Genomic DNA, 20,351 nt, shown 5'->3' on the forward strand with positions numbered 1-20,351 from the left:
GACCAGAAAAATCTCTCTACCTTAAGTCGTTGCAGAACGTATCAAGCTAATTTTGCAGCAGTAGCCCGGACACATCCTCAGCGTAGAGATCTATATATCCTTAGACAGCACTGCTGAAGGAGCTGGAACTTAGTTCCCCAAGGGACGGTTAACAACGCTATTGCCAGAATGAAAACATCTTGCGATATGTGCGTACAATTCAGGGAAGATCACACTCTGTATTACATTTATAAGCCTTTTGTCTGAATTATTCGCTTTTCCTCACCTTGTAATATATTATTATAACTTTTTATTGTTGTATGCTATAATGTTATATCATATACAGTCCTCTGAAATATTTTCGTTTATATTCATGTCAAATGTTATGATATTGTGCTTCACTCCACGCAAATTCACTTCAAATTTCCCTAATGGCAAAAAATAAAGAATACTATAAATTTGTAAGTTAAAACAATTTAGTTCTGTCGCATTGCGGGATTTAGTCGGTTTTGTTCTAGCATGTAGGTAGTTATACAATATGCGCTTATACTGCATCTGTGGGTTTGTTTTTATTTTTCTCTGTTCAGTGGTTTTTCTGTTTACTGTTCTTCGATTTGTTTTTATTTTTCTCTTTTCTACTGATATTAAATTCCTAATGTAGATATGTTTGTTAAACGTTTATTTCTAAAATGCATTAACCCTTTGTACTCGAAACCATTTTCGCTTGCGCGAACCAGCAATGAAACGATTTTCCGCATGTTTGGTGAATTTCTTACAGCTAACTTAAAATGTTTTCACGCGCAATTTAAAACAATCTAATTTTTTTTATGTTCTGAAGATACTTGTAATCCTGCGCCTCTTTGGTCGGATACAATCGGTATTCTTTTCGTATTTATACTGACTGTGTGCACGTTATAAATTCTGAAATTTTTGTCTTTTCCTGTGGAATAGTGCCGCTTTAACATTCCTTATTTATTACTGTGATTTTTCGTCTTCTTACACGCCTTACTTAATCGTTATCTTCATCACTACTTTCCTTCTCTCTATCGTCAAGTACTCTACTCAATGACTGGTTAAACTCTTCTCCACTTGAATTTGTAATTTCTTTGTATTTCATGGTTATTGGGTTCTACCACTTTGAAAATATACCTTTTGCCACGACTGTTGAAAACGAACTAACGTCGAACGCACACATGTAACAATAAATCAAATAAACATAGTTAATGTTAAAATTAGCGGTTGTTTTATACGCGTGTGTTTTTGACCAAACTCATGAAGCAATATCACCTAAACCGAACCTAAACAAAGATCGTTACCACTCGATTTATCGCGTCAAACGGAGTTGCGATCAAGGGTCCCCTCTCTGGTTAACACATCAAATCGAGTGGAGACCGAGAGTCACCCCTCAAAAGGAAAGAGTTAGTTAAAATTTATGTTTCTGCTCAAGATTATTCATGTATTTTTATTTATGTTTCTGTTCAAGATTATTCATGACATTTGTATACTGTTTAATTGCATGTAAATGTCAGAGGAAATCAAAAAGAAGGTAGATAAAAATACTATTAATTATAGATGATTTATTTTGAACCCTCTTTTTCAATGCACTGACTTTATAATTTTAGTCAATGCACTGACTTTGCATTATAAAGTATTTCTCCTGCCTTCCTAGCGTGCCTTCGTGGTGTAGTGGTCAGCACACTGATCCGATATTTCAGAGGTCCGTGGTTCGATTCCCGGCGAAGGCGTTTGCTAATTTTTCATCTCTCTGCTTTCCAAAAATCCTAATGTCTCTACAAGTGGCACCCGAACTGAAAGAGTGTTGCATGAGGATTTGGCGATTGGGTTCCCTAAAAACCCCAGTCGCTCATTAAGAAGGGGAGTATATGAGGTACTTCTCCCGCTTTCCTAACGTGCCTTCGTGGTGTAGTGGTCCTGCACGCTGGGCCAGTATTCCAGAGGTCCGTGGCTCGATTCCCGGCGAAGGCGCTTGCTAAGTTTTCATCTTTCCTGCTTCCACAAAATCCTAATGTCTCTACAGCATTCAAATTCATGTTCAAATATTTAACAGTATTTTATTAAAATGGACTTTTGTAAAAGAGTGATATGTCCCCATCGAATGTAAATAATTCTCTAGGAAAAAACACTTGAGCAAAACTCTATAGTTTCCTGTTTTAAACTGTTATGGTTTGATTAACAAACAATGTTTCTTACGAAATTGTTTTCTGCTAATGTCAAAGGGGCATAATATTTCATTTAAATTTTAGGTATCGCAATGTTTTCTTGAATGTGATAGGTAAACAATTTGTTTTTAAAATAATATGGGCATTACTTACACGTCTTTAAAATTTGTTTGCAAATAGTTAGACCATGTTGAAAATAGTTAGAGCGTATTAATATGGACATATGGTTATTATAGTTAGACTATAATTATGATTAATATAGTTATATAAAACTCGAATGATATTTTTGTGAATTTAAGAGGCTTCAAGTAAATCTGGTTTATCAACTAAAGAAGATTTATCAGCAATTTTCGCCAAGCTAAAGTCTAAATTGCAATTAAGAGCCCAACTATGATTAGCTGCAAAAGATTTGTTTATTTCCATTATTCAAACTTCTAGATTTGTATTCGTTGATGCGAAATTTTAACGTTCTTTTTTGTTTGACCAAATTCACACTGGCAAGATATGTTATAAATTCCCAAAGAATGTAAGACACAGATGATGTCTTTACCAATCGACCAACGAATTTTATTGATAGGTAAAATATATGGCCTTTTCGAGAATCCGAGCAAAAAAGGATGACATAGCATCACAGCGAATGTTTGGTGCGTACCTCTAATAGGGGAATCTTTTTTTTTTTTTTTTTTTTTTTTTTTTTTGGTAGCAAGATAGAAATTAGTACTGGCTTAGAGACTAAGTAAGACATCGTAAAAAAATCTTTTGCTACTGGCAACCGATTTCAGATAATTCATGATAAAGTATGATATCACGATAAGGGACATGAATTAGCATGAGGAGGTAAACAAATAGGAAAAGTATGTAGTAAGCAGTAATGCGGAAGTTAATTTCTTTGCCGACAGTTAAGGTAAAGAAGGAAATTATTAGATTAAATTTCGGAAGTGAACTGGATGGCTGGAGCAATAGAATTCAAACAAATAAAATTTTGGTTGAATCTGTTATGAAAAATTCTTATGTATTTTTTGTTGTGTATAATTATTGCACGTTATTTTACTGTGCATAAGGTATTCTTAGTTATTATATTATTTTACTGTGATTAATGAATTTCTATCGTTCCTATTTAAAATTAATGTATAATATTTAATATTGTTAAACTTTACGGCAAAGCTCCTTTAAGAAGGGCGCGGGTGTATTTCCGTTTCTCACGAGTCGGCTTCTTTTCGACGTTAGGGGTCAGACTGTCCAGCTGCATTTTCCTCTTTACGCGGGGGTTGAAAACACGTGTTTTGCTCGTTCAGAGGCGAATAGTTCTAAGGAGCGGCGATATTTTGACAGAATTATAGGTTGGAAACATTCTTCTGTTGCGTGGGAAAGAACGGGTCTGTCATCTTGTAGAAAGTTCTGTATTTTTGAGAATTTTAGAGGCTATTTATTATCTTTTTTCTAGTTGGCTAGAGGGAGTCGAAGTTTCTTTAAGATTGGTTAAATTTTTAATTTTAGTGTTGTTTGAGCCAATAGTGATTTTGAGGCGTTTCTTGGTGAGTGTAAACCGAGTTTTCTTAAGCCGTTGCACGGGAAGCAGGGGGGATTTTAGACTGAAAGATACTTTTTAGCAGATTTTTTTCAGAGCTTCAGGGGTTTGATTCCTTAATGGCGGCCCCCTCGGGGCAGGCCGCGGTCAGTGAGGTTCTGGAATGGAGCAGAGGAAAAACGCGGCGGCTCTTCGGGGGTCGACCGCGGTTTACAGTTAAAGCTGTTTATCTCAGAGATTCTCGTTGCGGAGACCTGTCCGATATAGTGCGGGTGCTCTTCGTGTTGGATGGCGGCGATTCCTGTCCTGCGGCCTATTATTTTCAATTTCGTCGTTGATATTCTTTTTGCAATTGTGGAAGAGTCTGAACTGCTCGTGCTGGAATTTCTATTTTGTTTTGGAAAATATGGAAATATGGAAAGTCGTCATCTCCTGAGATCTGCCTTGGTCTGTTGTCTCCAGTTTCGACCTCCTTCTTTTATTTTAAGTGGAACTTAAATCGGGAAGTTGATTTTGTTGAGTTAAAATCCTGCTTGACGGAGGTTAGTGCTGGAACTATGAAAAAGTCCGGTTCCTGAAAACGATGAAGATTTGGCAGTTATTGTTTCAGCGTTTTGTGACTGGATCCGGGCAGCTCCCTGAGTCTCTCAGATGTATGCATGCTGATTTCGTGAGTGACTTTATATTTTCATTGGTGCTTTTCTTTTGATAATTAATCTTTATAAATTTGGAAATGTTTAATGGTAAAGCATGAGCTGTCATGTTTAGGTAGATGAAAATTGAATATTTATTGTTACTAAATTTCTAGCTGAAAAGGTAATTTTTTTATTAATGTTTAATAGTCAGAAGTTAATTGAACTAATTGGAGGAAGTGAATCTTTGTTTTAATGTTTAAGTGCTATGTTCATGTAATTTCACTTGACCGAGAATGAACATGCTGATGTGTCACAGTTGAAGAAATATGATTTATTCTAAATTAGCTTTTATAAATGAGTTTAAACTTCTTTAGTTCCTGTTTAAAATGGTTAAGAACTGCGACATGTTTCACTATGATTTTTGTATTAATGAATAATGTTTAATGTGAGACTGATATGAAAAAAAAACTATGAGTAACTTTAAAAGATTTTTGTAGGTGTAGTCTGGCCAGCTATCTTGAATTATAAGATGTGAATTCTGGAATTATTAATAAATGTGTTTATTACTTTTTATTATTGTATGTTTCTTTGAAGGTTGATTGTGTAGTCACCCATGTGATCCTTACGGAACATGGTTATTTTAGAACCTGGGTATTTATATTGCGGTAGTAGGAAGAAAAAAATCAGTTTTAAGAGTTGGTGACTATAGATCGGTTTACTGAATTTATTTTGATTTGATGAGTAGACTTCTAAATTGTGAGATTGTATCTTTCCCTGGTGTTTTGAAGAGATCTGTGTGGTATTTGAAATGTTAAGGGTTTAAGGCTATCTCTATATTTTGCATTGGAATTTACGTGTTTTCAGGTTGGAGATCTAAATTAGTTTTAATTTAGTGAGAGATAGCATGTTAAAGATTTTGTTGTTGAAGTGCATTTTCGCATTCAGGTTTTGACAAATAATCTTTGTTTTTACCAAAACACCAGTGAGGATATCTTTCTTTGATGTTTCTTAGATTTAAAAGTTTTGATTATGTAAGTCAGTGCTCCGCAACCTTTTCTCACCTTCGACGCACAAAAAATCTTTCTGGAATTTCGTGGCACACCAAAGAGTTCCGAGTTATCAAGGAAGTGTCGAAAAAATTCAAATGCTGACACACTTACTATCACACACACAACCACACAACAGTGAAATATATAAAAACATTTAAAATAGACATTATTAAGAGAAAAAAATGTCACTGTGTATTAAATACATGATAAAAAATTGCAAAATGTCAAATACATGTATTTGATTGCGGCACACCTAAATCCTACTCATGGCACACCGGTTGCGGAGCACTGATGTAAGTAATGAGTTTAGTTTTATTTTTTTTTATTTTATTTTTTATTTATTTATTTATTTTTATTTTTATTTATTTATTTATTTATTTATTTATTTATTTTTTGTCGCGGCACCAGTTTAGTCAGTTTTAAAGAGTTAAAAGTTAAGTGTAAAAGAATTTCTTTTTTCTACGTCACAAATCAAAAAATCTTTATTACTGTAAAAAAAACATGAAAGTTCGATCAGCGTAGAAACAAGAGCCGTGAGCACAATTTTCCAAATGTTTTATCTCAAAATAGCGAGTTCTGAATACAGGAAATAGTCAACAGCTAATCTTGAAAGAAGTGAGTTTGGCTTTAGTGAAAGAAATTAACTCCTCAGTTTCAAGCATGAAATTCAGTTATTGAAATCTGGTTCAAAGACATTTTATAACATAACGCTCCCTCAAAGGGAACGTTAGTTTAATGAGGATATATAAGATGCCTTAGATTTTTTACTTTTGAGAGGTCAAGCAGCATGCACCTTCGCTTCCGGTTTCGTGACACCATTAGTATGTTGTGTTGTGAGTTATCTCACTTGTCTGAAAATAACACCATAACAAACCAACGAAATTCATCGTGGCAATGAATGGAAGATTGCGCTTGTCGTTGGCAAGAGTCTTGAGCACCATACAGGTGAATGGTAAGACACTGCTCAATTCCGCTGCTCACTCCCCACAGTTTTGAAGGAGAGCACTCTGGGAAGCTGTTTCGAGGGTCTGACACCCCTCTTTCCCTACTGCTAACCTCACTAGACGAATTTCGGCTCATCGCATATTTAGATTGCACCCGTGCCGCAGAGACATTATAGATTTACAAGCATCCATGCGTTCTCCGGGAGTCGAACCCCTTCCCTTAGGTACGGCAGTCAGCATCACTAACCACTATCCCGGTTGGGCGGCAGTTCAGTGCATTTGAACGTAACAATGACCTGCCCAACCTTATCAGCTTTGGATATAATGTTTTGGATTATGTCGAGTTTAATGTTATTTGGAAACATAGTTCCTCTTGAGTCAAACTGGTTGATGCAAAGTCCCCGGTTTCAGTTAAGGACAATTCCTTGCAGTTTCGCATTTTGGCACTTCATGAACTATCGTTAATTTGACTGACGGATTTAATAATAATACATTATCGTTTGCTCACTCTGCATCTGAATATGAGTTATATTTTGTTGAGTTTTATGTTCTTGTTGAGTCAAATGACTTTCGTGACAGCATTCCAATTCGTTGTTCGACGTTGATCGTTTCTTTTTCACAGTAAACGACACACGCTGTATCTGATTGGGTATCTGTAGCGATATGTAGCAATATCCTTAAAGTTTAACTATATTTCATACATTCTAGCAGACTATCATCATCTTCTAAATTTCAATAGTTTGTTTTCATTAGTGTATATCTCGGCTTTTCACCTTGAAATTAGAGTGTCTGAACTGTTTCTTCAATTTTTTAAAATTTTCGCGAAGTTTTCATTTTTAGATTTTTAGATATTTATACGAAGATAATAGGTTAATTTTCCTAAATCTTTGACAACAAAATCTTCTCAGCCAGGAAACGAAGTCGCTTGACAGGAATTTCTTTTGTGATTTCTCTGATTTTCTTTTAATTTTACAAAAATATAACCGACATTCGGCATGAGCCTGTTCTTGTAATTAAAACAATAATAAATGAGTATATGCATAATTATTTGATTGTTTAATAAATTCGCTAAATTTATTCATATATTTTATTATGTAAAGAACATTAACATATAATGTACAAATTAATCGTAAATAAATATTAAATTTTTGTGTACGAAATTATAACAGTCGTGTATTTTTATAATATTTTAATTTTAGCATAAAATGTTTTTAAGCCTCTCTCTATTGAATTACGGCTTTTAAATGGACAACGAACTTGAAATTATGATTATTGTAAGTTTGTATTTATATTTGTATATTGCTTTAAACAGCAATATAATTACAAAATTAATCCACATTTTCAAATATTTAAATTTGATTTTAGATGCTATTATTAAAGGTTTAGTTTATATGAATGCCCTCCTCGGTAGTATGATGGATAACTGAAGGGTGATAATGAGTTCGAAGTCTAAGTGGCGAAGTGGCGAAGTCTAAGGCTATTTTTATTCTACTTTCTCCGCTTTTTGCCGGTTTAATATCTACTACGCAATGTTGCGCGTTCTTATTATTCGTGTTTGTGATGAAATGGTTAAAAATATATATGTAGAGCAGTGATTGCCAAACCGTCGATCACGAGCTACTAGTAGCTCTCGGGTACATTTTGCGTAGATCGCGCTAACGCGATTGGCTAACCTTGATTTCTTCATTGAGCTGACGCTGATGACAACTGCTTGTTTCTTCTGCGCTACTGCCGTTATTAGCATCATCCCATACGTGACTGTATACGTGTGAGGTTGTGCATGTTGCGTTTTTTGTGTGTATATTATGCGTTACTAACTTGGATAGTTTGATTTACGCATCGGTGCCAAGCTAGGTCTGTTCTAACGATGGCGTGTTCAAGCAAAAACTTATCACTTTCATTCGGAACCGGAAATCGATGACTTCATTACTCAGGCAAAGGACAAATGTGTGTTTATACACTTGGATAACTGCATTCGAGTGGCAGCCACCTACTCTCCCAACACTAAAAAACGTGTTGATGACAAAAGAATAGATCCATCCTTCTCAGGAAAGTTAATAAGTCTTATAAAAAAATCTGTCATGACTTGTGTTGTTTATTAGTAACTACACTTCAATTTCTTTCTTATGTACAATTCAGTTTCAGTTTATTTGGTTATATAGAGTTTAATCAACATTTATTTTATATTTACCAGAAATGTAAGTTTATAGGCAATAAACACATGTAAGATTTCTTAAAAAAATTATCTCTTTTGGTTAATAGCTCACAGTAGGATTTTAAAATAATAGAATATCTCAGATAAGTCATAAATTTGGCGACCACTGATGTAGAGTACGTTTCCTTTGAATATCTTTAATCAATGGCTTCGGTAAACGCCTGCTTATTCGAAAGAAGAACAATTTGTAAATGATTTAATAAGTTACTTTTGGTAAAAACGACAATGTTTGGAATGATCCAAAACATGTGCCAGTCTTTTTTTCTTAAATTTAATACTCATATCGCTTTAATGTCTTGATACAATGACTTAGATTAATTAATGGAAGGACATTTTCCTTTTTTATTTCCTTTCCTTTGATGATATTCAGGTTGTTGATGTGACTGCAACAAACAAATCAATTTATTTTTTCATTTTTAATAATGCTTCTTTCTTTATCAAATACAGATTTAAATGAAGCGAAGTATGGTATTATATTATTTAATTTTTAACTAGGTATTTCTTCAAAAGTGGTTCACCTGAACATCCAGATGACATTCTTATTAATGCGTCCGTCCATGTGCTCCCAGCTGTCACTCCAAAGATACCAGAGCTTATTCCATATCCCAACACATCTGATAGGTTCCTAATGGTTGGTGGCTTCACTGACGCATCTGGTGTTGCTGAAGGATCTATTATACCTACTGTAGGCCCTGTGAAGATGTTACGGATATACATTGAGGAGGAGATGGATCACTGGGTGGCTTTAAGTGAGGTATATTATTATATTACTTTCCCATAATTAATATTACAAGACTTAAATTCTTTGTTGTATAAAATAATAACTGATCGATATTGCTCCCTGATTTAATTTTTTAAATTCACTTTATTTAACTTCATATAATTCCCAAAATATCGAAACATTATCAGAAATCCCAAATTAATATTTACTAAATAGGTTGTGTTTCAAATCATTCATTTCTAAGTTTATACTTTTAAGACCTTTATTTCAAATAACATTAAATGTTTCCTGAATATCTTTGAAGAAGTTTTGCCCATTTTAATACAAAACGAGTATATTTACTTAAAACGAAATATATTTATTATAATTATATAAATTAAATGCATTGCAACATAAATGTATCTTTCTGTTGAATTCGATTGGCAAGAATAAGCACGAGATTAACATACGAGGGCCCGTGATGTTTTTAGTTGCTGCAATATGAACACTTCTATAGCATCGTTTCTCCTTTATGAACAAATGATATTCATAACATGTATTTAATCTAGCCGGACAGCAAAGGAAACCTCTAAATCTAACATCCATTACTCTACCATCTACAGAAGTGCCTAGGAAACTTTGTAATCCAATCATCTGCAAAAGTATCTGCAGTGCTTTGTATAACTAAAGTAGCATCTTACTTGTTACTTATTGAAATTGCTTATGCATTGACTTTGCATAAGTATCAGCTCCGAAAATTTAATTTAACATTTGTGAATACGTTGAATCTTCTTACTTTCATTTAGACTGCGAAAAGTCCTAGATGAGTCTTCTCTCTCTTTCTCCAGGTATTGCGCTAAATTATGCATTATTTTGAAAATATAAGATCCAAATAGACGTGAAAAATATACCTAGTCGTCTGCAAGCGAGTGGGATACCATTTTGCCATGTGATTCCGATAGTCATTCTCACAAAATTTGCTTAAATGGCTCATGTGTCGTAATTGCCATGGGAAGCATATATATCTCTCTTTTTCCCTAATGAAAATTGAATTCAAAGCAATACTAATTTCAAGATGAATTTCAAATGTATAATTTACACGTGTACAGTAAAATTGCAAAGTGTATTATATAATTGGATCAAATTTCATAAGGATTTCGCATTCATTTTTCATTAAATGTTTTGTAAAGACTTTATTTGATTGTAACTAATAATTTTTAATTGTGAAACTTCTTTTTCTCTTCTGATTTCAGTTTCTTGCCATGATGTAAAATTTAGTGGCGTAGTATGCAAATCTAAGTGAGTTCGGAAGCAGTATCTATGCAGCGGTTTTAAGAGTACCAGAAGAGTTAGTTCCAAATTGATGCGGTGTGTTTGAATTAGCTTTGTATGTAAATAGTTGTTGCTTAGCCACTCGCTTTAGATCACATTCACATTCTGGGCTCGGCTTTGCTGTTTACCGCCGATTTAGTGGTTTAGATAATTAAGGAGCCACTTGTGTAGCCCATCTTATTTTATTGTGATTTTACATTTTTATGTTCTGTTCGAGTTACTTAACCACATGTGAGCACCGAGTGAGTACAAACTTTGTTAAGTTTAGGTCAAATGAAAAAAATGTTTAAACCTTCTTCTACAGTATCTTCAAAGACACTGCGATAATTAGCCACTCAGTCTTTTCAGTAGAGCCTACCCTTGGAACAGACAAAAGACTTAATCCCGAAACAGACAAAAGACTACATTTTATCTAGTTACTATCTAAATATAATATATTTTGCACCTTTCTGTTATAGGAAAAGAAATGACGAAATGTATATTTAAAAATCAGGATTATTTTTAACTGCATCGCAGTGATATTGCTTTAAAACGTTTTACAACATTATAATTAAAAATTTCCTTTAACATTTTATTATAGACAATTCCGATAAAAAAAAAATTATATTCAACAACTATCAGTTCGTGTTACTTTTGCAATTTTCTTGCATTTTAATTAATGCTCATAGTTTTTCTAAACAACAAGTATACAAATTTCAGATGATACTTTTCAGCTTAATCATAGCGAATGCATTTCATCCAAATACATTCTTCATAACGTTTATTGACAAAACGGGAAAAATTAAAACTCTAGAGGCCTTTAAATTCAAGACTTGTTACCGTTTAGAAATGAGAATTTCCCCTCTTCTTGAAAAACTAACATTTCGACAAAATAAATTTAAAAAGTAAACTTTCGTCGTTGGTTTCTTAACTTAGAAACATTTATAGAATTATAGGAAAGAGATGTAATAATTAAGCAATGTATCCTTTTAAAATTCTCTACCCTTTTTTTTTACTGCATAAGTAACTGCTGCTATTATACATTTCTTATTTTAACATTCTCATAGTTTAGAATTAGACTAGGCGCCAAATCTAGAAATTATTATTATAAGTATCATGTCATAACCTTCTTTATGAACATATTTGTCTGTAATACCTTTGTTCTTAAGCTACGATCATAATGTTGCATTGGTATTTCCATAAGACATGAAAATTTTAGAAATAGCATTTTATTACATTACGTCTTTACATTTGAGTACAGTGTTAAGTTCCACATTGCGCAATTTTGAGGAGAAACCTCATTCATCAAAAATATAATAAAAATAATTAGACTCTGAAGAAAGTTTTATCGACTTAACAGTTTTATTGTTTATAAGTAAGTCTTACTTAAGAGTCAAAATAAACCATTACGCTAGCAGCGTAACACGCATTCTAGAGACTAATAATATTCTAAAGTATCATTCATGTTTGGAAATTTTAAATAAATCATACTTTTGTAAGCTTACTAAACACACATATTTTTAATTTATTCGAAAAGCTGTTTTGTTTCAAGAAACAAAAGTAGCAATAATTATTAGTGGCCGAAAAACATTAAGGAAGTAAATTAAATAAAAGTACCCATAAACAATAAATTACACAGCATTTGAAATCCAAAATTCTCCTACCGTAAGTTATTCGTAATAAACTTAACATACTGGAAATTTTCAAAAGTAAAACCTTTGAAATTTAACACAAAATTTTGAAATTAAAAGGAAAAGAGTAAAGAACTTAAAAGTAAAAGATGAAAGAACTTAAAGGGTAAAATAAATTAAAAGAACTCGCAAACTGTAGTTTTCTCATTTGAAGTCAGAAGACTGCAGATTCGAATCCTGTCGCAAATGCAGTATACGTATTAAAGAATTTTTATTATTTTTATAAATGATGTTTTATTTAAGATCCATACCTATTTTGAAACATAAATGATACTTTAGAATATGTTTCTTAGTCTCTCGTCAAAGTAAACTAATACCCTTGTACCGTAATAAATGTTTTTGACGCGTAATGGAAGATTTTCTGCTACAGGGGCTTGTTTGGAATTCTAAAACTTTATTTATGTTTGAATATAGGCCTGGATAATAAAACATCACTCATGTAAATAAGTAATATTTTTTAATAAGCTTAGTTCGTGATTTTCCCTCGACCGTATCGAATTTTCCTAAGACGTCTAAACACAAAAGATTCTTTCGGTATATAATTTACAATATGTTTATTAGTAAAACCAAAATTCCTACTGTTTTGTTGGCACTTCCAAGAAATAAAACTTACAATAAGACTGAATTTCGAAAGACATTAAGCAAATAAAATTAAAGAAAAGCAAATATAAAATACAAATTTCATATCATCTGAAATACAACACTAAGAAATATCCAGATTTATTCAACCCTAAAAGGAAAATGCTCATTGTGAAGAATTAATGCAGTAATTATATTCTAAAATGTATGTTGAGTAGTTTGGATCTGCAGAGGAATACTGACTAATGTTGCAGCATGGCATTATTCTAGTAGTCATTCATCTTGAAATAACTTATATTGAAATGTAGCCATCATATTCTTCATCAGAAACGTGCAGTAAAAATCTTGCTAAGAGATGATCAGAACAAATAGTTACGCTCCAAAAACATGAAGGCATAAAAAGGCAGTATACATAAGCGTATTTCTTGTCATGTACTTTCCTGTCATGTGTCAAATTACGTCTGGCCGTCTCCTGACTTTGCGTGATTATGTTTTAGAGAGGTCTACTTCACTTGATTTTATGAAAACTCATTATAATAAAATTCTTCAGCTGAACTGAAAATTCCTTTGCTTCACTTTCCCGATGCATTTATCTTACTTAAATGTTTTGGCCCCAAAATGCTTTAGGACTTATTTTCTGAGAATGTCTTTATTTTCCAACCGCAACAACTTATGTTTATCCATTACCAATAATATGGTTTATTCATACATTCATATATACGATTCTACATTTATTTAACATTCATGTACTCAAATTTGCATTTTTTTCATGTATAATCTCGGGGCCTTCTTCTAAAATGTCGCCAAACCCGAATTCCGGCTTGAATTCCTTGCGATGTTTTTCCCTGGAAAATCATTGGACCTAATCTCTTATGAGGAAGAGGTCTCCGTAAATGAGCACTTTTGTCCAGCTCGTAATATATTGCCGACACACATTTCAGTATCAAGAATGTAAAGATAGGTAGTCAAGCTTGTGGAATCATTATCAGATATATTCCTCTTTCTGCAAGAAAGTTCTTCATGTATTTAGTCCACTACAGTCTGTCAAAATCACAGACTAGCATTCCTCTTTGGTCACCTCCCGAAACAACCGGTAGCATTAATCAACCCACTTCCTTATAGCTACTTGTACGTACCAGGCATTTTGGAGTAAAGAGCATAAATGCCTGAAACACATTTAATTATTTTGCCCTTGGCGATAATTAGACAAAAATGTTATTTTCATTTAGATTAGGGGTCTTCAACCTTTCACGCCTGAGGCCCACATCAATAAATTCACTATGATCCGCGGACCACATGTCTGTCAAAACAACAGTGTAATTAGATAATTTATAAAAAAGAAAAGGAGGTTCGTTTTGCAAGACTACAAATGATTCTAGGCGAAGAGATTGTGTTACAGATTTATAGATATATTTATATAACTCTTTTGCAAAAACATCGAAGCACCAAGAAGGACTTTTGCGATCGTGACGAAATTTGGTATGCATAAACATCTTGATCGAACATGCAAATGATTAAAGTTCCAAGCCAAATGAACAGGAATTGCGATCTTCTAGTGCGCAATTCGCAAAGTATAAAACCAGTAACAGAGGCCATAAATTTTTGTTGCTGTCATTAAAATTCCGTAAAGAAGCAACTAAAGATGCCATTACGATGATTTCGAAGACTTTACAGACAACTAAACGACTTCGAACGTGGTCGCATTGTAAGGTTGCGTGAAGCTGGGTGGTCATACCGAGCAATAGGCCACCATCTGCAGCGTACAGACACTGCTGTGCAAAGAAGGCTCTGGAAAGTCAAGGAGCACAAATGCGAGGCAAGATAGGATGATTATTCGCCAGGCTCGAACCTCCCCAACGATATCATTGTCGACTATTCAACGCCACGCATTACAGCCACGCCTATACCTCACGGGTTACCGTCTACCATCTCACGGCGCTTGTCTGAGGCGGGGTTACACTCACAGAGGTCTTTAAGATGTTTGCCTTTGACCCCCGTAACACCTGCGGAGTCGTCTGGAGTGGTGTTGCAACCGATCATCATTGCTGCCATCAGACTGGCATCATATAGTGTTCAGCGATGAATCCCGCTTCACTCTTGAAGCAGATGACCACCGTGTTCGTGTCTGGAGAGGACGGGCCAGCGGTCCCAACCAGCCTTTGTTTTACAAAGGTATACAGCCATAGCCCCTGGTGTGATGGTGTGGGGTGCTATTTCTTATGACAGCAGGTCATCTTTAGTCATCATCCGTACATCTTTAACAGCTCAATGATATGTTGATACCATATTTCGGCTAGTTGCATTACCATTAATGGCACGTCATCCTGGGGCCATTTTCCAACATGATAATGGCAGGCCACATACCGCTCGCATAGCTCTGGACTGTCTCCGTGCGGTTGATACTCTTACTTGGCCAGCAAAGTCACCAGACCTTTCGCTAATCGAGCATGTCTGGGATATGGTAGGCCGCCAGATTCGGGCACCACAAACTATCGCAGATCTGGCGCGACAACTGATGAATGCCTGGCAGAATGTGTCGCAGGATGACATTAGGAACCTCTGCCACTCCTTGCCTAGACGACTTCAAGCATACATTGCTGCGAGGGACGGTTCGACCAACTACTAATTTGAACACTCGATGGGTAATTGTGACCCATAAACGGCTACTTTGATCTTGATGTTTTAATCATTTTATTATCTGTGTATGAGCTATACACATATTCAATTTTATCAAAAAAAGAATCACTTCCTTCTTAGTGCTTCAATTTTTTTTTGCAAAAGAGTGTATATCATTTTACTAAAAAGCTGTTCATGTATGTAGGTACTGCCAACGATAAAAGACATGAAGAGTGCATATTTACAAATTCCTGGATACTTGTCTTCGGTTACGTACTTAGAATAAAAATAAATTAATGTAGGATTTTTCAATAAACTTGAATTCTACTGCAGTCACACTGTAAATCTATACATTCTAATTGAAGTTCAAGTGGAACAGTTCCAACGTCTACTGAAAATGGCAAAGAGAACATTCTGATAAAAATTTTATTTTCACGAAAATCGGAAAACCTGCTTTTGAATTTCTCTTTCAAATTTGAAATGCATTGTACATAATTTTTTTAATTCCATGTTGTAGAGTTCTTCACACCATCAATTTTGGAAAGTGAGTAGAATTCTTATTTAGAAACTGGCTTTCCCACAGGATTATAATAAAGATTATAAACAAGTAGATCTTTCTCCAGTAAACGGTAGTTCCAATCATTGAGATGACCTGTAATATCGGCAAGAAATGCAAAGTCTCTCAACCATTTCTCACCACTGATCTCGTGAATAGATTTCCCTTTAAATTCCATGAATTGTTGAACTTCGCTCTTCAAAGAAAACAGGCGCAGAAGCATCTTTCCTCGGCTCAACCAATGTACTTCCGCGTAATACAAAACATCACCATATTCAGTTTCCAAATCCTTCAACTGATAAAACTGCCTGTGATTAAGTCCTTTAGACCAAATGAAATTAACCACGTTTACAACTACATTCATCACATGTTCAAAGTTTGAGAAGGACTTCTTGCACAAATTTTCTTGGTGGATGTTGCAGTGAAGTCATCACAGTATTATATCCACTTGCCTTCACATCAAATTTGAGTAATGTTGTTACTCCTTACTGGAGAGAAATCTCCAGTCATAGATTTAGCACCATCCGTAGTTACAGCAGATATTACTAAAGTCTAACTCGCCTTTATTCAAATTTTGTGTCAGACTTCGAATACAAATCTGTTCCTCAGGTTGTACCTTCAAGTAAAACGACACTGGCTAATTCCTCTACAATTATGAAGTATCTATCAACACCGCGAATAAAAATGGCTAATTGGGCAGTATCTGTTGCATTGTTGATTCATCCATCGCCACAGAACAAAACTCAAATTTTTTGCATTTGAATTTTACTGTACTGAATATATCTGTTGCGAGATCCTCTATGCGCCTCACTACAGTCACACCAAGCTAATATTCGGTTTGACTTAAGCTTGTGATGGACAAAGCACATCAACTGCACTCTGAGGAGATTCTTTTGCAAATTCTTCATAAGCAAAAGGTTATCCACGCTTAGCAAGTTTTTCCACTATCATGTAACTAACACCAACACTATTTTCAGATTTTTTATTCGTTGTGGTGAAGAAAGACTGCTGAAAATTTAGTTTTGATTTTAATTCACTGACCTTAACACTTCGAAAATGACCTTCCAATGAAGAATATTTCTCACTGTACTTAGTATCATAATGTCTCTTAATGTTGTATACCTTCGTTACAGCTACACTGTCGTTGCAAATAAGGCAAACTGCCTAAAATTCGTCATTTTCAGAAAAATTTTTCTCAAATAATATCAGGCATATCAATAAAATATTTTAAAGATCAAGAATAAGAGAAAAACTTTTTTTTAAGACAAAAAGCTGACAACGAAATTTTTCTTGAAAGACCAGCTCGCGTAATAAAGATCAAAATGTCTTAAAATTCTTCAATTTTTCTTCAAATTCAAATGTGAGGCCACTAAAATGCCTTAGCGTGCCACTCGTGGCCCGCAGGCCACGCATTGAAGACCCCCTATTTTAGATGACCGAGTAAAGGTAGAAGTTGAGTTTTCATAACCAAAGACGGTAATGTAATTTAATAAGTTAACCAGATCAGGTGTTGTTTGAGATTCTTGACATATAACGTTGCAGTTTCATGCATGTCAAACTTTGATGTCATCAACGAAAGACCTGAATGCATAATATTGCACAGTTAATAATATCACTATTATTTAGTTTGAACAGTGTTTTTGATTGTCTTCGGGGCAGTTTCTATCGCTAAAATGCAGCCATTCATCCGGTGTTGCAATTCTTTGAATTATTGTGATTGTAACTCCATCTCCAGTACCATTGCAAATAGAAAGTACTTGAGTATCAGCCTGACGAATAACTGAAATCTTTGTTCTTTTATCAGCAAGCTATTCTCAAAATTTGTCTTGCAGTTAAAGAAATGATAATTTTCACCTTGATGCATATTTACACTTCCTGCATTTTTCTCATCGGCCTGTTAGCTTGAAGCTATCATAGACTTTTATCTTTTTTGGATTATTCGAAGAATGTGTGTGTGTGTGTGTGATTATGGCAAAGCCTCGAGGGCTATCTGCCTAAGGGAGGGATGCCTTCGTGGAGGACTTTCTAAGGGAAACTGGATCGCATATATTCGAAGAATGTAACATCGTTTTACGGAAAGACGTAAGGTTTTAGCCCTGGAGTATTTCTTTCTTGTACTCCTTTAAAAAACTTCTTCAGAGAGGAAAAAACTGGCAACAATTTATGCCTTAAAGGTGGCATTGCTTCTGTAGAAATATATTTATTCCTCCCTTTTTTGCTAGTTGCAGCGAGTGCATGTCATATACATTACGTTTAATTTGTATTTACCAGTACTTTCAAGAATGCCTAATACCATGCCTTTTCCATTCGAAATTCATGTAGTGTTTCGGTAAAATGGATGTCAATTTAAGTGTAAGCTTTGCCAAATTTTGGGCTTTAGTTCTAAAGTATTCAATATAAATAATTTCTTAATAAAACTCCAAATAACTGAGCTGTAAGATAATTTAGTTAGTTGGAATTTTGCTCTCTTAGTTACAAATATTTATGTGCTGATTTCCATACTGAGTCACGTTAAAGCTCGGAATCGATTCTTGATAACATTAAGTTTGGTACTTATATATTTGATGCTAATTAAAAAAGATGCTTAGTATTTTAAATTTTATATTTTGTGTTATATCTGGTCTTCGGTAATTTGGAAGTGTTAAATAAAAGAGTTTATTCAAAAACGAATAAAAAAGTACTTTTATGTAATTTTGTTCTGTTTCAATTTAAAGTTACTTAAAGTGCTTGCGAAACTCAAGAAATGATAAAAGGTCTAGAGCAGAAGCAATAAAAAGCAAGCATTTTTCAAACTGCAGCATTAGCGCAATCGATTTTGGCATATGATAAACGCATAGTTTGCCGTGTCAGTAAAACGTTCAGTTACTTACAAAATGCGGACACTTTTTAAAATGTGTTTAAAACTTCGTGTCTTTAGCTTTTTCACATCCTTCTCATTGCTTTTAATAGATGAAAGCACCTAATTAGGCAAAATAAATTATTTAAGAGGTAGTAATGAAAAATTTATTTGCGAGCATTTAAAATTCTATGGCTTTCCGTTTATTGCTATAAAAGTTAGAGATAAAAGGCTATATCTGCATGAAACCACTTTTTTAAACACAAAACCTTTACTCATTATTTAGATAATTAGTATTCGGAAAGTATGTTAAACAAGGTAATCCTCAAGGGCACATCGATTTTTTTATATGAACTGCATCACCCTCTCGCATGCAGAAATGACTAATTTTAATTCTAGAGCTTTGCAGGAAAATTTGAATAATAAGTCTAAGCGTTTATTTTGAACAATAGTATTTGGAAAAATTTCGTATTTGTCTCATACATTTAAGATATTAACTTAAATTGTCATAGGTATAGTAACATAGTGCACTGAAATAATACACTAATCTAATTTAGGAGAATATATTGTTAGATTTTGCGTTCAGAAAGATGTTCAGAAGGCTACATTAAAAAAAAATATATATATATATAATCATATTTTTTCAAAGGAAATGTTAATAAGCTGCGTAGTAAACGGGTTTTAAGAATACATTTCACGTTGCAACGAGCACACATTGTCATACTACTGTCGGATTAATTAATCGTGTCATAGAGAAGTCAAACAGGCAGTTTGAATTATTATAGTTCTGTTGGAATTATTCGAAAACACGGATAGCAATTGTTCGCAAAGGTCCTCAGCCATGGATGGCTCAATATTTTTAATATAAATGAAACAAAAAACTACACTGTCTGGTGATAAAACATTTTATCATTGTCAATCTCATTTACTTTAGTGATTTGCAATGTAATATTTCTTGGGAATTATGAAGCTACTAATTATAGATGGCTTTTGTATCACAGGATGTCCGTGCAATTGTTTTAGTATCACTAATAGAGGTTCTCATAAATGATTCTCCAAAATTTCGAAAAGGCTATAACATCGAGTAGTTAAGTCGAGTGGGTGCCGCACTAGATAATTCACAGCAGCATTTGATAGTATAATTTAAAACACTCAGACGTGTTCAGCAGAATACTGTACGATGAAAGTGGATAATAGATTCCCTAACATTCAAGTTCCTCATTCGATGGGATTGGATTCTTAAAGAAAGTTTGACTTTGCAAACTGGCTAACACGGAAAGATGTGTGTGGCTGTAGTGTCTGAGACACTCATGAAAATGCATGCATTTCAGGTATTTGCTCTAGCAACTGCTCTGACACTGGAAAACAGTTGAAGTAATGTGATGCGAAGGGATGCAGTCCCGTCCTCCTGACAGACTTTACGTCGCCGCATGGCCTTTCTATGGGCTGAGCTAGAGCTCTTCAGAAAGAGCAGCCGAAAAAAAATAAATAACAAAAGAGAACTCATAAAATACGACCAGGAGGCACTAATA

General features: G+C 34.2%; 1 protein-coding gene and 1 non-coding gene across 2 annotated transcripts in view; both read left to right on the forward strand.

Annotated features, from left to right (window-relative positions):
- Window positions 1-20,351, forward strand: part of LOC118201601 (alpha-1,3-mannosyl-glycoprotein 4-beta-N-acetylglucosaminyltransferase B-like) — a 246,080-nt gene that overhangs the window by 202,695 nt on the left and 23,034 nt on the right. Inside the window, exon 11 of the mRNA XM_085820727.1 lies at window positions 9,026-9,284. Coding sequence (XP_085676853.1) covers window positions 9,026-9,284 — 259 coding nt within the window. The remainder of the gene's footprint in view (window positions 1-9,025; window positions 9,285-20,351) is intronic.
- Window positions 1,652-1,724, forward strand: TRNAI-GAU (transfer RNA isoleucine (anticodon GAU)). The gene has a single exon. It is a non-coding gene; the product is annotated as a tRNA-Ile (tRNA).

The sequence above is a fragment of the Stegodyphus dumicola genome, chromosome 7, assembly GCF_044657685.1.
Source record: "Stegodyphus dumicola isolate Sdum_Otavi_A_Nest chromosome 7, ASM4465768v1".
Lineage (NCBI taxonomy): Eukaryota > Metazoa > Arthropoda > Arachnida > Araneae > Eresidae > Stegodyphus > Stegodyphus dumicola.